Here is a 20,687-nt window from a genome sequence, read left to right as displayed (position 1 = left end):
ACGCTTTACTACCAACGAGCACTGAATTCCTCAGAGGAAGTCTGAGATTGTACGAGTTCGGCTGACAATTCACGAAGCAAGCCTCAACGTGGATACAAAAAACGGGAGTATGGACTAAGCGTCGCTCCGGGGGGAGTCCGCAGATGGAGGCGGTGAGAAGTTTGCTCTTGCTCGGGGCCGTGCTACTCCGAAGCTCGGGCTCGCTGGCGAGGGAAGGTAGGTGACTTTCAAGCACTTCAAAAAAATAAAATAAAAATAAATAAAAGGAAACCGAAGCTTGAAAAAAAACCTTTTCAGTCGTCGTTTAGCAAAAAACAACCAAAACAATATTTCACAACTTTCCCCCAAGTTTTGGTGTCGAATAAGTCAAAAAGTGACATTTCACCGCTCACGCGAGAGGCTGAACCGAGATTCACACCTGTCGCCCCCAAAAGTCGCTCTCGCACATTTTTGTGATCACCTTTTCCAAAATGTACACACTGCATGCACGCACAAACATCGCGAGGAGTTAGTTACAGAAAAAAAGGTCAGGTAACAAATGTGAGAACCTGCTTTGCAACTTGTGGCGTGCGCAGGCTGCCACTCCGGCGGCTAGTTAGCAAACCAAGCGGTTAGCCGTGCATGTAAACAACAATAACAACAACAAGTGGTGCATTGTGCGTGCGAGGATCATTGCCATGTCAATTATTCACCGATGCTTCCAAAACAGGAGGACATTGTCTGATTAGAGAGTCACTCGTCTGTCTGCAGGCTGCCCGAGTGGGTGATTGAGTGAGTGAGTGCATGCCAGTGTGAGGAGGAGACCAAACTTTTCAATGCGCACGTCCAACTGTTTAAGTTTCGCTACTTTTTGCAGAAAACAAAACTAAAAGCGGGCAATGTTTTGCTAAAGTGTCACTATAACACAATTGAGCAAAGTATTGCTTCCTGTTACATTGAATTTCTTTTAAAAAATGCATTTCCTTTCATTACAAAGCATTAGATTAAATTAAAGCGCAACAAAATAAAGATACTACACAGTTTAACAAAAAATAGCTTCATGTTTAATTTTATTTGCTCTTAGTTTGAAAGTAAAAAAATATATATATTTCCCTTCATAAAATAAAGGCTGGCAACACAATTTTGCAATATGTTGCTTCTCATTACTATTGATTTGCTCTTAGTTTGTTAGGAAAAATGTACATTTTCTTTCACTGCATTGCACAATGTAAATGAGATCAAAACTCAACAATGTAAAGATAAAGTTTACAAAAGGCTTACTACAACCAAATTTAGCAATAGGTTGCTTCTTATTCAATTTGAATTGTTAATTTGAAAAGAACAAAACTAATCTCTCGTTCCAATTAATTTGCTTTTAATTTGTAAAGAAAAAGGTACATTTCCTTTCACATGATTAGAAAGCATTAAATTAGGTCAAAATACATTCATAAAAGTGCTTAAAGTTTTGCAAAAGGGTTACAAAAACACTATTCAGCAATATTTTGCTTCTTATTTAATTTGATTTGCTGTTAAGTTAATAAGAAGAAATCTACTGCATTTCCTGCCTTGGCAATAGATTGCTTCTTGTTCCAAATAATTTGCGCTTAATTTGTTAAGTAAAATGTACTTTTTCCTTTACAGCATTAGAAAACATTCACTTAGATCAAAACTCTTCAAAATAAAGGTGCATAATGTTTCGGAAAATACTTTGACACAATTTAGCAATAAGTTGCTTCTTGTTCCATTTAATTTGCTCTTAATTTGAAAAAAGTAGCCCTCCGCATAAGCAGAATGATTATCTTTGTGTTGATTCAAAATGAAAAAAGAGCTTTGCAGACTAATGCAGTTAACTACTGACTCCTATTTATTGTTTTTAATTAATTGGTCGATTACTCAGTTATTGGAATTTTATACTGACAAATTGAGGAATCCCCCTTAAAAACTTGTGTGTACGACCTCTGCCTTTTATTTTTACTGTATAAAGGTGCACCTGACAATTTGGTTGCAGAATGTAGACTCAATAGAAGTATATTTTTTGACTAAATAGATTAGTTGTGACTTGTTTAAATCACATATTGTACTTTTGAATAATACTTAAAATTGCATTCATCTCGACATTATTGTGCAGGTGTACCTCATGATGTTTCCCTTTGCAGGGTCAGATGGCCCATATAATTTTTTGTAGATCAATACGTAAAAAATCAATACGACTGAAAGCACTGTTTTAAAAGTGCTCAATATACAACACACATTCATATTCACATCAATAGCGCTGCTTCACCCTGGATGTGCCCTTGAAAGTTTTTTTTTTTTGTTTGTGAGTAAACACAATCACGTAACTTGGCAGCGTGTCATTTCACAAGCGCCATTACGGTACACGGCGTACCGTGCCACAGCCGCTCGTCACAGGTAAATAAATCTGCTTTGGTAGCGGCAACAGGTTGTTGCACTTGTTTTTGTGCCCTCGTGTCAATCAATATTACGCATCAGTTGCGCATGAGTGCTAACAATGGCTCTTATCTGAATACGCACTCTGCACGCAACATCAACAATACCCGCAGAAACCAAAAAAAAAAGAAACCATCAGGGAAAACATTCACTCTTTACAAAAACACTTTTATCTGAAATCATCTTCCCTATTGAAATGAATGGAAATGTCATTAATTCGTTCCGGTCCCTAGAAGAACTAAAAATAAAGTGTGTAATGTGTTTATTATTAATAACATTGCAGTCTACTACAAATGAACAAATAATAATCTCAATATACGATTATTTTTTTCAACATCCTCTTCCCTTGTATTTTTTTATTTTTAAACATAAGTGCTAAATTAACATGTCGTGCTTTCCCTTGACCAGAAGCCCCCCCAAATGCTTGGGGCCCCCAGAAAGTGTTGCGTCTCCTTGGATTGTGCAAGTGTAAGATTAGTTCAGCTGAAACTGAACACAGTTTCAGGATCAGCCGGCCAGCTGTGACTCACTAGTCTAGACGTTCGCATTCATGAGCTAAGTCACTCTTCAGCTGAGGAAGGGGCCATGACATTCGCAGACTTGGAGGGAACATTTGAAACTACCTCCTAGATCGTCTCACAACGTTCTTTGCGCATCTGTTTTCAATGATTTAAATATCAAATTTAGCACCAAACAATAAGAATTACACATTTAAAAAAAAAACTAGCTTTGGAAGGTTTGCTTAGTTTAATGCTAATGAGCAATGCTAATGAGGCTAACAAGCAAAGGTTTATTATTCTGTCATGATGCATAGGTTGGATGAGTGCAAATTTCGCAGTCTGATACATAACCAATCCTGGGTTAGATTTCAGGAAAAAAAAGTACATATACAATAAAGATGGGCAAAATAAATAAATATAAATTTGCCTGCAATGTGAATGTAGGCAAAGTGGCGGTGCTATAGTCCATATTCAGTCAACTAGTACAATACTCACAGGAATAAATTCTTTATCCTCTGCGCAGAAATATTAATATCAGTGTTGCTTAAGTGTATTTTAGGACCAAGTTAATATATTTCCTTTACGCAAAAAAATTGATTAATCGGTTAATCGATAACCAAAAAAATTAGTAACTATTTTTGAGAATTGATTCATCGTCTTGAGACCGAACAAATCTTCATATTTTCAGCCTCTTGATTGGGGGGAAAAAAAAAATCAGATTTTCTTGATTTCTTTCATTTGAATCAAAATGGAACATTTGCAAACATCTGTTTTCTCTTTGGGAAAACAACGATCAATTTTTTTTGCCGATTTCCTGACATGGTACAAACTAAACCAGCGACCAAATGAGATTTAAAAAAAAAAAAATCTTTTTAAATTTGAAAAAAAATCCTGTTTTTAAATAAACATAAAAATTAAAAATGATAATTAATGGATTGTCTGAATAATCGATTATTTAAATAATGGTTTATTATTTTTACCTGGAAAATTCCACAATATCCTCCTGAGACGCAGCCTTTTCATTTGTGTCCGCTGTTTTGGACATTTGTTTTGAGTATATCATTTCACGAATAGGAACTTTGCTAATAGAGTCCCTAGTGTCCACTGTAGAGGACACCCTGGCATTTCTAATGATCTCTCATTTTTTTGAATGGGATCCAATTCACGTTTCTGTCTTGCTGAGACATAATGGACACAACAGTGGACACAAAGCTGGATCTCAGTAGGATACAACCAAACTGTTACATTCCTGTCATCTTATTTTTTTTCCTCATCTACTTTCAGATTCATTTGGTCTTAAACAATCCGCACTCTGTCCGAACCTTCGGTACAATCCGTCCATTTTGAAGCCCCAACGCAGCTGCGGCCGCGGCGAACGTCTGCCGTGTTTGTGATGCTAATCTCAACACGACACGTAGCTGCAGCCTTGTTTAGATCCTGTTGAGCTTGTCTGTTGAGCAACACTTTGCCCCCCCCCCCCCCCCCCCGCGTTTTTTTTTTTCCTCCCTTCACAACAGACCGAAGCGCAAAAAAAAAAAAGTGTTCAGGTAGGTTAGGTGACGTATGTCTCGAGAAAGATTTGCTGTTATGGAGAAGGCAAAAACAGTGTTTGTGGAGTTTTTAAGGGGTCGAGCCGCCAGATGATCTTTGTCGACTTCTCCTGGCGTGGACGCCACCGTGGCGTGTTTGTATCCGCGAATGCTAGTAAACACAATGGTAAACACGGTATGAAACCGCGTTAGCACTAGGTGGACTGGCATGCCGCCACGCTAAAGGCGTGGCCTCCCTCCACCTGGATTTCCAGTGTACTCAATAATAAAATTGCGTCATTCAAAGATTACAAGGTTATTATTTTTATCAGCACTTGCAAGGAAATCTATGGGTGGTACTTTTTTGTCACAAGAAGGTCTCGTTTATTTCTCTAGAATTCCTTCTAGGGTTGGGCAATATGGCCTAAACTTAAATATCCTCTTTTTGTTTTGTTTTGTTTTTTGTTTTGTTTTTTTTTCAATCATTCCGGACAATTACGATTTGAATCAATTTCAAACAAATAAACCCATCAAACATGTATTTAAAGGTTTGAATGATTAAAATGATCACCTAGAAAATAAAAGTTAATAAAAAATAAAAAGGTAATATTTTGTCTAGAATTTTGTTTTTGTTTATGTCCAATTAATACCTTTAAAAACACTTTTTCTACTTGCTGTCGACTGAAAATCAACATTACCTGTGCTCAAGGCAACGGTGACGGTTCATTATGAACGTCACATGACCAGGAGGTGAGTCATGATTGGTCGATAGGTGAGCCATCAGCACATGTTGTCATTTTAAGCCGACAGCGTGTAAAAAAAAATGTGTTTTGGATGTGAAAAATTATTTACTTTAAATTATTTACTCATTCAGTCCCTAAAATGTAATTTTATATTTTTAAAAACCCAAGTATTTATCATATTCCTATTCCTATTAAATGTGTTTATTTATGCTTTGTATTTATTTAGTTTTATTTTTTTATCATTTATACAATACAACATGAGAATGGTGACCTGAATCGACCAAAATCCCTGCACCGTACTCACACATTATTTTGTTTAATATTAAAACATCCATTTTTATACTATTATTTATGGAATAATCAGTAAAATAGTCGCTTATAAAAATACCTGATTTCAGTTGCCCCGAATTCCTGAAATGGATCCGATTGGCACCAAATTCAAGTTTAACGCCTTCATCACTTGCAGTCAATCAAATCAGATGATCTTAAAGTTTCTTGTGCATATCGAGGCCCTCATTCCATTTTTCCAACATTTTCGATAACTGTCTTTTCGCTATTGCCATCCCGGAATGTAATAATGCATTTACCGTGTGCTTGCTTGTCCTGTATTCAAAAACTTACTCAGCATATTTCAAGCTTGGCGAATATTCCCCCAAAATCTTTTCCAATGTTATTGGTCTCAATTTGCAGTATCTTTTAACATTAGCGTGGACTTAACAACCAATCCAGTACAGTACAGCAAAGAAATTAGGGCACGTCTCATTTTTATGGCGGCCGCCCCACAAAATAAGCCAGATGGCTCATACGTTATCCTTTAAGTCAGTGGCATGTCGCTGAGCGACCGTGTCATTTTAAACCTATGTGAATGCTCGCATTCCTGTCAAATGAGTCCCGAAACCACAGTGACAAGGAGCAGAGTGACAGGTGGTGGCGGTAAAAATTGTCACAATTTCTCAAGCTGATGAGCGGCTAGGTAGGCTGGTAAGGGAAGTCAGGTCCCCACTTCTGAAAAATAAGAAAAATGGTCTTTGTTCTACTCATGCTCGCTCATTTTTTTCAAAAGATATCAAATTGATATTGGTATTGGACTGGGGATTTTTTAATTTTTTTATTTTGACAATCTGTCGCTACCAAGTCCCAATTCCATACTTTTGCAATGTATTAAGGACAGAAAAAAAGCGCTTCAAAATTGTTTTTTTTTAAAACATTTTCAACACCTTTTTATATGGCTAGTGAAGCAGCAGTTTAAACAAAGCAAAGCTTAAAACACCTAAACGTACCTCCACTGTGTGTATTTATTTCCGCTGTGTCCAAATACGTTGCCAAGTTGCAGACAGTAGTTTTTTTTTTGTTTTGTCAATATCAGTACACTTTTCTCCTACTTAAAAATGAAAAAAACAATAATAATAATAATCATAATGAAATTTTCCTCCCACCTTCCTTTCCCATCAGTGGGAAATCGATATTAATACTCTAGGCTTCAATATCAATGGTATCGGAAGTGAAAATTAGTTCAAGACAGACCTACTGGTAACTGTTAGCTAGTTAGCAAGTTTGTTCAATTTTAACTAGCGATGCAAGCTTATTGAAGCTGTATTCTGTGTACAAAAATGCCAAGTTATTAAAATACATAGCACTAAATAAAAAGCTCAGAATTAGCGTTGTTTGTCTTAGCTGTAAAAGTCAATCAATTCCTGTCCATCCGTCTAATTGCGACCCCGTTTGTCGACAAGTCAAACGATTCACGATGATGTCAGCGCCGAAGCGGCGAGGCCTCGCAATCGACACCTGACCCAAGCCCGTGTGTATTTTTGGCGGCCTCGCATTGCGCCATTTGCTGTCAAGAGAGTCTCCCGCTTCCCGGCAGCTTTCAAACGCCTCCGTCCTCACGCATTCGAACCTGTGACTTAGCCAGTATTAAAACCGTCTTCCCGAGGTGGGACACGCATAGTACAAATGGGGGGGGGGGGGGGGGGGGGGGGGGCGGGCTCCGAAGGGAAAAGTGCTGTTGGCGGCATGCCAGAGGAAGTCATTTATAACCTCAAGAAGAAGAAGAGGAGGAGGCGGGACTATGCGCTGTATGACTGATTGCTGAAGCATTGCAGCTATGTGTGCATGTGTGAGCCCCCACTGTGGATTGTCATGTCGGATGACCCCGAATAGAGTGACCCACTGTGGGGAATCTACGCTTTCTGTAGCCACTGGCAAATATATCTTCGGACTGACACGTAGGGAGTCAATGTGGTTTTGTTTCACGCCCCGCAAGCCCCATCGTCACATTCTGCTGTAACAGGAAAAAAAAATAGACCAGTGATTCTCCTTTTTCTCAATGCATGTTCACAGCCAGCTAGAGCTGCACAATTAATCGAATTTTAATCGCGAACAAAAAAAAAAAGTTCCTCCCCGTCAACAGAATCTGAATCATTGTTGATGACTTTTTGCAGTGTGCCTCGGCACGGACATGAAACTGGCGCTGCCGTCCAGCTTGGAAAACCACTACGAGACTTTGAGACTGCTTTACAGCGGCTGCCAGGTCGTCCACGGCAACCTGGAGATCACGCACCTTCAAGGAAACCCTGACCTCTCGTTCCTACGGGTGATTTTATTTATTTTTTTAATCCTCTTTTGGATTAAGACATGACTGTCAAAGACAGCGGGCTTAGAAACAAACCTTGAGGGACACCCTTTTCCATCCAGGGGATTGTGGAGGTGCAAGGCTATGTGCTTGTGGCTCACGTCTCGGTGAGCCTGGTGCCTTTGGACAACCTTCGGATTATCCGAGGCAGCCAGCTCTACAATTCCAGCTATGCGCTGGTGGTGCAGGATAACACCGGGGACGGCCAGGGTGGACTCAGGACACTTCGTCTTCGCAGCCTAACAGGTTGGAAAAGTGAAGCTTAAATCATTTGAACCGCTTTATGAGACGCTGATTCTCTTGGCAGAGATCCTGTTGGGTGGCGTCTATATTTGGGGAAACCCCCGGCTTTGCTTTCCGGACCCCCAGAACATTGTGTGGAGGGACACATTGGACGAGCAGAATATCCACGCCGGGCCGCACCGACTGCAGCCCAGGGCGTCCGACTGTGAGCGCACAATTAAAATATTCAGCAACTTAACTCCCTGCCAATGACGGCTATATACGTCAAAGATCCTAACTCGTTGACTGCCAATGACGGCTGTAGACGTCAAAAATCCTGTTGGTAATTTCGCTTTGCGAATGTGATCCAGGTCCGAGTTGCTCGCCTGCCTGCAAGAACAGCTGCTGGGGAGAAAGTGCAGAAGACTGCCAAACCCGTAGGTTGCGTTTACTGGCTCGGTGGTTTTGATCAGCGGTTGGACCTAAATCGCTCTTTTTGTCCACAGTGACGCGCATCAATTGCGCGTCAGGCTGCCAGCGGTGTAAAGGCCCCCTGCCCAACGACTGCTGTCACATGCAATGCGCCGCCGGATGCACAGGACCAAAAGACTCCGACTGTTTGGTAAATTACATTTTTTTCTTTCAATATTTGTCAGCAAGTTTGTTGGCTTTTTTCAATGCGACCACAATTTGGTTGAGTAATTATATTTGTTAATAGTTTTAGCTTTTAGTGTCAATCAAATTTCGTTTTAGTTAGTTTTTATTTTGTTCGGACTTTTGTTTTTTTTTTAATAATTTGTTTCGTTTATTTTAAAGAGAAGGTTTGTTTGTTTTTATTAGTTTTTTTGTATGGGTAGTTGTATGGTTTTTTAAAAAAAATATTTAAAATGAGCCACAAAATAAGATTTGAGTTTCAGGTAGTTTGTTAGTTTTTGACAGATTATAATAACCTCCGTAATAATTACCGAGCGTCTTTTGGCGTCTTCCCCGCAGGCGTGCCGCCATTTCAACGACAGCGGCGTGTGCAAGGAGAATTGTCCTCCGCCAACCATCTACGACCCAGTCACCTTTCAGACCAAACCCAACCCGGACAAGAAGTTTAACTTTGGAGCCACCTGCGTCAAGACGTGCCCGTGTGAGAAGAGCTTTTCAAAAACTAAAAATCCGGTCCTGCTTAACTCATTCAATCCCAAAGACTTTTTTTTTTAAGAGACAAGACAATTCAGTCCTAGGTTCTTCTTTATTTTCTTTCCATTTTCTTTGGCTAAAAGAAGCTCTATAAATGTCGAATGAAGTACTAAAATAATTGATTACTTTCGGTAGTTAAGTACTAAAATAACCAATGGCTTTGGTTCATTAAGTGCCACAGTACTTGTTTATTTTAGGTAATTGAGTACTCAAGTAAATTATTACAGTACTTATGTATGAAATTAATCGATTACTGAACGTACTCATGTATTGATTACCAGTACTTCATTCAATTTGTACTAACTATTTTAGACCCACTTTTAGCTTGAAAAAGCCATTTATAAACCCTCCTTTAACTAAATACTAGAAAGAAATCTGCATATAAATACATGGGACTGAGTGCCTGGATTTAAAAATAAAAACGTAAAAATACGTCATTGGGATGGAATGAGATAAAACGTTTCCATTTTAAGAATTTGTATCATCCGATTTTGACCCTTCTTTAGCCAAATACTTGAAAAAAAAACGCATATAAACACATGGGATTGAGTGCCTGATTTAAAAAAAACCGTAAAAATACGTCATTGGAATTGAATGAGTTAACACTCCTTCTTGTCTTTAGATAATTATCTGGCGATGGACGTGGCCTGCACGTTAGTTTGCCCCAAAGCCAACCAGGAAGTCATCATCTCCGATCCGGACGGGGACGAGACGCAGAAATGTGAGAAGAGTGAAGGGGAGCGTCCCAACGGTGCGTATTTTGGACCCCAACGCACATGCGGCAAATGTTTGGATTCCTTCCCGGATTCCTGCCTTCGGAGATAAACGTGTTCCCCCGTGCCTTGTTGTGGCTTTAATTGACAGAGTGTTATGGCCTGGGGATGGACAACCTTGGCGTCATGGACAACCACGGCGTCGCCATGGTAACCTCTTCCAACGTGGCCCAGTTCAGCGCCTGTAAAAAGATTTTTGGAAGCTTGGCCTTTATTCCGCAGAGCTTCATTTTGTGAGTTATTTTTAAGACAATATTTTAGCAATTATTTGTGCAAATTGGATTCCCTTGGGTCAAATTAATTCAATTAATTTGGCATTTTTACTCATTCAGAATACTGGATAGGTGTTTATAATAGTTACTAGATTATTATGGATTTAAGCAATAATGCATTAAAAACTCAAAATCAAAATGAATCACTTATCATTTTGGAGTAATCAATTTGAGACCTAGTTTAGTTAAAAATGGTTCAAAGCCTCTGAATTTCTGGTTACTACTCGTAAATTTTCTCCTATTTTATTATTTTATCATTTTCTTGAATCAAAATAAAAGTTTCCAATTTTTTACTTTGCGAAAATCAATGAAAAAAAATCCCCCTTATTTTCTGATCTCAGTTCATTTATGTAGTTGCAGGCTCAATTTGAAAAAATATCCTGTTTCTGAATAAAAGAATGGAAATAAGTTTGTTTTTGCTGATTCATCCATATAAATCATTAAAAGTATGAATAGTTTATTGCAGCTCTACTATAAATATTAAATATACTTAAAAACCTAGTCAAAATTAGTCTACATTCCTGTGTATGCACAGAATTTAGTTTTTCAAAATATCATATTTAAATAAATAATATTTTTTGGGTTTGATTGAAAAAAAAAATATTTTTTGACCATATCGTTTGAAAATTCAGATTTATAGCACCAATGTGATTTTTTTTTTTCTTCCAATCAGTGACTTTGATCTATGTCTGCTATTTAGGGACCCTACAGCCAACACTTCTGGCCTGACTCGCGAGCACCTGAGAGCTTTCAAAGACCTGGAGGAAATCACAGGTACAGAACCTTTCAACTTGTTTTATTTCTTTAAATGCATCAAACATACATACTCATATAATCATCATTCAGAATGTGATGTGTATGTCATCATTGGAATGAACTTTTCAGGTTATTTGTACATTGATGCCTGGCCAGAGGACTGGACCGACCTTTCCGTTTTTGAGAACCTGAAAGTCATCCGAGGCAGGATGCTCTACAAGTAAGAATCTGTTAATTATACACAACACTGTCGCAAATGTACTCCAACTCCCTTGTAAGTTTGTTACAAAAGCAGCCACGAAAACAAAAAATTGGCAAATAATTAAAAAGTGCATTGAAGCGCAAGACGTTCACTCTGTTTTCAGTTGAAACACTTTGGGAGTTATAAAGGCTAATTATTAGCTAGCCCAGCTGCTTGAATTGGCAGCCAGGACAAAAGCAACAGTCAGTGTGGACAAGGACAAGCGCAACATGTTCAAACTAGGTCACAGCAAGAGTAAATAAATCGCTAGTAAGATCCGCATTCATGTAATGATCCTGTCACAATATTAACTCAATTTTTTAAGGTCCGTTTTTACTGGGCTCCAACGACAACTAATGAAGCAAAAAAAAAAACAAAAAAAACGTCTTTATGTAATAAAAATACGTCTTTGGGATTGAAAGCGTTAAAGAAAAGTTTAAATCTTTGTCTTTGCAGTTATATTTTCTATGCACGCTCACCAATCTGGATGTAATATTTTGATTAATATTGCATTTGTGGAACAGGAAGTAGAGCGGAGCAGACTGCATCTTTTCTTACTTACTGCATCTCGGGGCGGCCATTTTGCCACTTGCCGTCGACTGAAAACGACATCACAGTTGCTCGGGTAGTTTGGTTCATCTGAGAAGTGATTTTAATTCATCACTGGAAATAATTCAGGGGTCAGAGGTCATAGATGTTTTTACCTGTGCATCTCAGTTCTGGGCATGGCAAAGATTGTTAAACCGTGGCAAAAATGATTCCTTTTATGAGTATCATAGAAATGTTTTTGTTTCTATAAACAACAGATATTTATACGCAGTAGAAGTTGAAGTTATTTAGAAATATTGCCCCATCTTGTGATCAGATTTATTAAATATAAAATTGCTGATCAGCCCCAAAAATCTTGGTCATGCAAAGTCTGTTGCAAAGAATTTCTCTTTCTGTAAATTGGGTATTATGTACAAATTGCATGTTGTGCAAAATTGTTGTGAATATGAACGAGACACTTTTGTTTTCTCAGGGGCGTGTTTTCCCTGGCCGTTCAGAACCTCGGCATCCAGTCTCTGGGCCTGCGTTCGCTCCGCAGCATCACCGGAGGTTTGATCCTATTGCACAACAACTCGCAGCTGTGCTACACCAATTCCTTGCCCTGGGGCGGCCTCCTCCATCCCACCCAAGGGCCCCATTACATCGTCAACCACAACCGAGACCCCCAAGTCTGCGGTGGGTCAGCTTGTCCGACGTGCGGCATCTGCAACAGTATAAGCAATGATAAAGTGGCTTTCTTGTTTTTTTTTTTTTTTTAGAAGCGGAGGGCCGCTTTTGTCACCCGCTGTGCCAGGGCGGCTGTTGGGGGCCGGGCCCCAGCCAGTGCGTCTCCTGCAAAACTTTCCAGCGTGGCGCCCAGTGCGTTGAGCAGTGTGACCTCTACCAGGGGTGAGCATCTTCAAACACACACGTATCATTTCCATTCTTGTCATATTTTGTGCTTGTGTAGCCGGAAAGCGTTGATGACATCATGACAGGAATAATGACTACTATCGCTGGTCTCGCAGGCCCGTACGCGAATACCTCGATGGATTCTTGTGCATCGCCTGTCACGCGGAGTGTCGACCTATCAACGGCTCTGTCACATGTCACGGCCGGGTAAGATGCACAAACACATTTGGAGCAACTTGCTGTTTCAGTAATGATTAGACGTTACACAGAACTGATTGGATTTTCGTTTCATGCAAAATTAGTGAGCAGTTGAGTCCAGTGTTAGTTAGCTTTAAAAAGTCAATGTTTCTTTACTGATTACTTGCTATAAAAACTTAGATCACCAGCTACTTTAATGTTACATTTTGCAGATACTAACCCTCAACTTAATGGAAAAATGACACTTGGTTTTGCCACTTGATGGGAAATGTATTTTTAATTTGTTAAATAAGGATGTTTGTTTTTGTTTCAATATATGCATGTTTTTTTTTTACTTTTTTTAGGGTTAGCAAAATAATAGCAAAACATGCATTTGATTGCTTGTGTTGAAGCCAGGCTTTGTGTGTGTGTGTGTGTGTGTGTGTGTGTGTGTGTGTGTGTGTGTGTGTGTGTGTGTGTACGTGTGTTTGCACAGGGCTCAGACCAGTGCACAGAATGCCAGAACTTCCAGGACGGCGAGTCCTGTGTGGAGCACTGCCCCAGCGGTGTGAAGGAGGATCAGCAGACGGTTTGGAAGTACAGCAACGCCACGGGACACTGCCTGCCCTGCAACACCAACTGCACTCTATCGTGAGTACATACACACACAGGCAGTACACACCGAAGGGAACCATCTGACACCGGCTATATCTTCTCCCAGCTGCACTCAGATGGACGAGAGAGGATGTCCAATACATCCCAAGACAGGGTAAGATCCTTTTAAAGTGCAGTTGTATTCATATTTTGCATTTTTTTTTCATTATATTCATTTTAATGGAGCTAAGGTGTACTCAAAAATGCAAGTTGATGTTAGAAACTCAAGGCAAAGTCAAGCCACTCCATTATTAAAATAGCTGTTGATTAATTTCATCATCGATTAGTTGGCGATTAATCGATTATAATGAATTTTCACAGCTTCATTTGCAAGCGGAAAGCCTTTAACAAAAAGAGGGCTCTCACAAGATATGTTATGAATATGATGGGGTATAACGACGGACGTTTCTAGAATGGAAAACACATTTAATTCATCCAAATTTTGAAAAATGTATTTGAAAACACATAATTTATTGGATATTTGGTAGTTGTTTTTTTTCTCCTCTTTTTTTGGACTGATATGGCAGACATAAGTGTGAACATTTCTAAGGAATTAAAACTAAACTATTGATCATTTTTTTCCCCTTGGTGTAGACCCGGCACGACCATCGCCGCTGCCGTGGGTGGCGTGGTGCTTTTCTTCCTCCTCCTCGCTCTGCTCGTCTTCTACCTGAGGAGACAGAAGAAGCTGAAAAAGAAGGAGACCCTGAGGAGGATCCTGCAGGAACATGAGGTAGGTTCCATGCATGCATTTTTTTTTTTTTTGGGTGAAGGCTAAGTGCTACAAAATAGTGAGTAACGGAGAATTTTAATTTTTTTCTCACGCAGCTGGTAGAACCTTTGACACCCAGCGGCGCTTCACCCAATCAGGCTCAGATGCGCATCTTGAAAGAAACCGAGTTGAAAAAGCTCCGGGTGCTCGGCGCCGGAGCTTTCGGGACCGTATACAAGGTTTGCCTCAAAAAACTTGCCCATGTCGTCAAAATCCACACGAATAAAAATGTGATTTACGTGATTGTTTGCAGGGAGTTTGGACTCCTGATGGGGAGAACGTGAAGATACCGGTGGCCATCAAGGTTTTACGAGAGAACACCTCGCCGAAGGCCAATAAAGAGATCCTTGATGTGAGCTTTTGGAAGTTTATTTACAAATATGGAAGTAAGAGGGATAAACGCCATCATTATGTCTTTCTGATCATGGAGATCTGCACTTTAATGCAACATCTGACGGTCAGTTAAGGAGCCTCGCTCCAGCACCGTCCCACCCATCTGATTGGTTAGCCATGCAAGAGCCAGAACCAATCAATTTTGAAAGCCATATATGGCAGTCGTCCCCCCGAGCATGCCAGATATCATGTTTTGAAGTTATATGTCAGTTTCAAGAAATTCTACCAAACTTTTAACCATGAACAGCACATAGGATTGAATGCACTGTAAAAATAAAGTTGCTTAGCCTTGTTTTGAATCGCCGCATTCTTCTAGGCTAACTTTCGGCTAACACCCTACTAGCTGCTAATTTGCGATGTCATCGTCCACATTTTCACCATATTTATTTATTTTTTTTGTCAACATCGATTGATCACTGACAGACGTTAAGTAAGTTTAAGTGTTTTGCAAGTAAGCACGTTAAGGGCATGGTGAAAGAAAAACGTTCTCATGAATCATCTCTCGTACTGACGTGCCCGTCGTCGTTCCCAGGAAGCGTACGTGATGGCAGGCGTGGCCAGTCCCTACGTGTGTCGCCTGCTGGGTATTTGTTTGACCTCCACGGTGCAGCTGGTCACTCAGCTCATGCCGTACGGCTGCCTGCTCGACTACGTGCGGGAGAACAAGGATCGCATCGGCTCCCAGTTCCTCCTCAACTGGTGTGTCCAGATCGCCAAGGTGGGTGAAGCGCTGAACATCTTTTTTTTTGGGTCTCTTTCACTTGACTTTTTTGAATGGTGTCATCACAGGGGATGAATTATCTGGAGGAGGTGCGCCTGGTCCACAGAGATTTGGCAGCCCGTAACGTCCTGGTGAAAAACCCCAACCACGTAAAGATTACGGACTTTGGCTTGGCACGCTTGCTCGATATTGACGAGACTGAATATCACGCCGACGGAGGGAAGGTAAAGTTGCGTCGCCGCATGATAACAAGTTTTCATTTTCAGTTAATTACCAATGTATGCTTTCAGGTCCCGATTAAATGGATGGCGCTAGAGTCGATCCTGCACAGGAAATTTACGCATCAAAGTGACGTTTGGAGCTACGGTGAGTTTTTCGGTGCGCTTTCGATTTGCACGCTTATATAGATGAGCAATTTTTTTTTTTCCCCGCATATTCTCAGGAGTGACAGTGTGGGAGCTAATGACGTTCGGTGCCAAACCTTACGACATGATCCCAGCCAGAGACATCCCTGATGTTCTGGAAGGCGGGGAGCGTCTCCCTCAACCCCTCATTTGCACCATTGATGTCTACATGATCATGGTCAAATGTAAGTACTTTGTGGCTATATAGATAGAGATATGTAGATAGAGATAGAGATAGAGATATAGATAGATATCATCTGACTTATCTTTCTGAACGCAAGGTTGGATGATCGACCCAGACAGCCGGCCCAGATTCAAAGACCTGGTGAGTGATTTTTCCGCCATGGCCAGGGACCCGCCTCGCTATGTCGTCATCCAGGTAAGTGCGGAAAAGATCGTGCAAGATGCACAAGCGGGTGCATACTGTAAAACCAAAGTTCATGTCGCCACATCTTGTTCTGTTTTCAGAACGACGAGCAGATGAGCATGTCCAGCCCGGTGGACAGCCAGTTCTTCCGGATGCTTCTGGAGGAGGACGGGAACAATATGAGGGAGCTGCTGGACGCCGAGAAGTATCTGGTGCCTCAACCCAACCTCTATCCCAGGACTCAGGGAGACGGGGCGCCGTCAAACGGGCCGTCCAGACATCACTCCTACAGGGTCAGTGACGCAACCATTGGATCTTGGATCTTAGCCAAATAGAGCACTGGATTCTCTAAACTGTACTGTAATATTGTTATTGAACCACAAAAACATGGCACGATTGTCGAGGGAGGAGCAAAATGTCTGCATTTGAGTCCCAGAATTTTACTGACATCTATTTATGTTTGATTATTTTCAGAGTAGGGATCAGGGTTTAGACGTGGATCCCCCCATGACTGCGGCACCCCCTCGCAGCACGTACTCCTCCCTCAGCACCCTGGGACGCAGTCAGTACCCCACTCTACCAGCAGGCGCCAGCGCCCCGAACGGTACTTGGACCCCGCACTACCCCACGCTGTTACGCCGCCCGTCCGTTGGCGGCCAGTCCGACTCGGTCTTCCTGGAAGGGGCCCCGGATGACCCCTCGTTGCCCCCGGCGAGCCCCGGGCGCTACTGCAAAGACCCCACCTACGGGAGTCAGGGCGAGCTGGAAACGGACGGACCCAACGGCTTCCTGGTTCCGCATCATCTTCATCACTCGCTGCCCAGGAGAAGTCACGTCTATAATCACAACCACGTCTTGCCAGGTATGCGCCACTCGCAATTTGAATTGAGAATTTCGATTCTTTTTGTTTTTTCTTTTGAAAACTGCTTATACAGTATTTGAAACTGTCAGGCTATCACACTACGAATTTCACATACTTGTGATATTGAGCCAAAAAATGGCTCTGCTCTTGACGTGTGATTTCTAAGTCAGTTTATACTTTCACTGCATAAAATGTTCACTGGCATCATACCTATTCCTACATATTTTTTGCCCCTCTCATTGGACAGTAAAAGTCCAAAAAATGGACAAATATTCCCAACAGGTTAAGTTCCTCCACAAAGTCTTTATTGACTCCTCAACCTGTTACAAAAAAAGGCCCTAAATACCTCACAAAAAAGGTTGCATCGTTCCAAATCGTTTCTCAAAGGTCTGAGAGAAAAATTCTCCTGAATTTGCGGCAAATCCAGTTAAAAAGGTTGTGTTCCTCTCCCTCGTTCCTGCCTCGCTCAGAGTACGTCAATCAGGACGTCCCCGAGCCCAGGCCGGAGCGTCCCAACACGCTTCCTCGCAAACTCTCCAAAGTGGACAGACGCCTCCCGAACGGCTTGACGTCGGGCCACAGCGTGGAGAACACCAGGTACTTGGCCCCCTCCACCTCACCCGCCTTCGACAACCCGTACTATCTGGACCTCGTGGCCAAAGCCAAAGCCGTCGCGGAGAACGAGCCCAGCCAACCGGAGAGGGACGCTCCGAGACAAGTCAACGGATTTGTCACCCCCACGGCGGAGAATCCGGAATACCTGGGACTGGCGGACACCTGGAGTGGCTATACATGAAGCTCCTGGACCATTTGGTAGGTGGCAGCTGGCGACGGAAGAGAATGAGGATATTTGATGCGGCCGGGCGTGTTTCGGGGATTGCGCAAGAGAGCGTTCGAGGAAATTAGAAGGGAATGACGCAGCGCGACCCATCCCGTTCGTCCGCTCTTCCCGGTGACATCGACAACAATCCGACCTTTCCGGAAGACACTTTTACTCGGCTGTGAATCATTCACCGTCAAACAACAACAATCGTGCTACTTTTTTTTTTCTTCATGGTTAAAATTTAGCCAGAGGCGATACTATCCTGATCAAACGTCGTCTTCTAACCTTTTCCGATACCACAATTGCGGAATGTAGCAATCGTCCGGATGGTAATGCTTTTAAAACTTGAAATTGGACACCATATTTTTTTTTCTTTTTCATTTTACCTCACACTGAGGGGTACGATTAGCATTCTGGTCGCCGTCTTAAAAAGAAAACAGACGGGGGTCTTCATTGCGCTCAAAGACATTTTGTGGTGGTCAGAGGGGTCCCTGCGTCGCCCATCTGGCTAGCACGCATGCGCCCCGAAAGAAAGACGTGCTGTATGTCCAAGACGGAGGCATTGTGTCACGCTGGCGCGTGTCTGCAACTTCTTTGTGAAAAAAAAAAGAAAAGAATTCTTCAGGGATTTGCTAAACTGCGAAAAATCGCATTTGCTCAATGCGCTGCTCGTTAGCATCGTGTCCTTCGCCTCTCATGCTTGTACTTTCAAACATTTTTTTTTTCCTAACCTTTTCTGAGCCGCGGCACATATTTTATATCAGGGGTGTCCAAACTACGGCCCGGGAGCCATTTGTGGGCCTCTGCTGTTTATTTAGCGACATATTCTAAAAATAGAATTTTCTACTTATAAGTTTGTTTTATATGCTGCAGAGCTTTTCCTAAAACATTAATTAGTAACAACATTTCTTGTAAAACTGAAGATAATTCATTTTTATAAGCACAATGGTTTTCTCCACTGAAAAAAACACTGTGATGTACAGTATAAACAATATGCAAATAATTGATTTGAGTGTGCTTAAGAACAAATCAAAGTGGCCTTTGCATCCTTTGATTTTTCTGACTTTGGCCCTCGGAGAGAAATGTTTGGACACCTCTTTTATTTTATCTCAAAATCAATTGTGGCGGACTGATGCAAATAAAAAAAGTTTTTGAGTAACTCACTTGGCTCGGTTCCCAAAAATCCACACGATTGTAAAATAGTTTGACGCTCTACCTCCACAATTGATTTCTATATAATTCTTTTTGGCACATGTTTACACCAACTTTCTTCAAATATTTTGAATGTATTTAGCAAGAAATGTTTTATTAAAAAATATGAATGTCTGTCATTGTAAAAAAAGAATCAAACTGTAAACATACCATAAACTGTGATCCTAAAACTGACAACTTACATTGCTAGCCTTAAAAATAAATAACCTGAGGATTTGCTATCCAAAATGCAAAAAAAGCAAAGACTCTCCTCTAACAACCCAGACTACACTTAGCTCAAGCTTCAGCATGCTTTCTTGACACCAATTCTTTGGCATAAATAGAGGAACAAAGATACATTATTTGTGGTAAATATGGGGAATATATATCAAGAATTAACACACGCTATGTGTTAAAAGTAGCTGGAGGGGTGAAGCTGTTCTTTTGTGTTTGTTGACACCGAAGCGGCGCGCGAGTTGTCAGTGCATCGCTCAAATTCTTCCCAGCGACACGACAAAACGCACACAATGACATCCCAGTTAATAATCCGCTGACTTTCTGCCCCTGGTGTCAACAGCCAATGGCCAGCGCGAGGTCAAATGCACTCAATGGAGACATTGTCTCAACTCCGCGTCCATCTTGAGGAGACGAGCATGTCCTCAATTTTATCTTCTTAGCTCACACGGATCCAAATGTGCTAAAATACACACAGTAATAATTTGCTGTAACATCAATATTTAAGTACATAAACTTAGAAAATGACATCAGTGAAATCCAGCGTCTCACAGTGACACTTAAGCTATTTTTGAATTTCTTTTTGGTTTTGAAACACTTTATATTGTTATACTGACTTATTTTGTGATGGTGGCACATATTTTATATTTTATTTAAGAATTATAGTCCCCAAAAATACGACAAAGGGTTCTAGACCAAAATAGAAATTTAGCAAATTTCACATAGGGGTGAAAAAAAAAAACAACCAATAATTGTTGAAATAATTCAATTTGTGTAGAATTTGCCCACAATGTAAATACTGTATGTAATATTGTGAATGTGTTGTGATCAATCTACTGTGGAGAAAATTTGTAAGCACACACAATACTTGATGAAGAAAATGGTCAGTTTTACATGGATTTGTTTGCAAATTGTGTGTGTTTAAGGAATAAACAGATATTGTACACTTTATTTCTTTATTTATTATCATCATTTGTGTATTTATGTCGATGACTTCACACCTTTTTCCCCAGAGGTAAACCTTGTACAGTCAAAGCAAGCATCCATCGCTGCCATCTGGCGCTTACATGTGGAACTACAGCAAATTGTTATTTTTGTTTTGAGACTTCAAATAGCAAAATTGTTCAACTTCTTTCAGGTAACTAAGAATGAAAGCCAGATTTTCCTTCATAATTCAGCTCTAATCAGATTGCATAGGTGTGGTCGGGTCACTGAAGGTATGTAAAAACACACCTGCCTGGATAATATTTACATTTGTAATGTGATCTTTGTGGCTAAGCAAGTTCGTGCATTGCAATTTAACAGCCGTAAAAAAAAAAAAAAGACACACACGCACATGCACGTTATGCATTCTGCCATACTT

The 20,687-nt window shown here is 40.9% G+C and overlaps 1 protein-coding gene across 2 annotated transcripts; it reads left to right on the top strand.

Moving 5' to 3' along the window:
• Positions 1 to 8: 8 nt before the first annotated feature.
• Positions 9 to 20,275, top strand: erbb2 (erb-b2 receptor tyrosine kinase 2). 2 transcript variants are annotated; one of them, XM_088438275.1, is made up of 27 exons: positions 9 to 216; positions 7,644 to 7,795; positions 7,897 to 8,080; positions 8,142 to 8,282; positions 8,428 to 8,493; positions 8,563 to 8,678; positions 9,050 to 9,191; positions 9,867 to 9,995; positions 10,109 to 10,250; positions 10,990 to 11,063; positions 11,175 to 11,265; positions 12,308 to 12,510; positions 12,594 to 12,723; positions 12,843 to 12,933; positions 13,400 to 13,554; positions 13,625 to 13,672; positions 14,152 to 14,290; positions 14,386 to 14,508; positions 14,583 to 14,681; positions 15,255 to 15,440; positions 15,512 to 15,667; positions 15,734 to 15,809; positions 15,886 to 16,032; positions 16,129 to 16,226; positions 16,316 to 16,507; positions 16,689 to 17,076; positions 17,547 to 20,275. In XM_088438275.1, exons 1-27 carry the CDS (start codon positions 144 to 146, stop codon positions 17,870 to 17,872), a joined length of 3,867 nt encoding a protein of 1,288 aa, XP_088294401.1. In that variant the 5' UTR covers positions 9 to 143; the 3' UTR covers positions 17,873 to 20,275. The 2 variants fall into 2 exon arrangements, with proteins under 2 accessions (XP_088294401.1, XP_088294400.1); XM_088438274.1 differs by having other exon boundaries at positions 15,512 to 15,809.
• Positions 20,276 to 20,687: the final 412 nt, after the last annotated feature.

Source organism: Hippichthys cyanospilos, chromosome 17 (assembly GCF_059441005.1).
Source record: "Hippichthys cyanospilos isolate Australia breed blue-spotted pipefish chromosome 17, RoL_Hcya_1.0, whole genome shotgun sequence".
In the NCBI taxonomy this organism is placed as follows: domain Eukaryota; kingdom Metazoa; phylum Chordata; class Actinopteri; order Syngnathiformes; family Syngnathidae; genus Hippichthys; species Hippichthys cyanospilos.
Note: the sequence above shows the minus strand (reverse complement) of the source record. Positions and strands in the feature narration are given on the sequence as shown.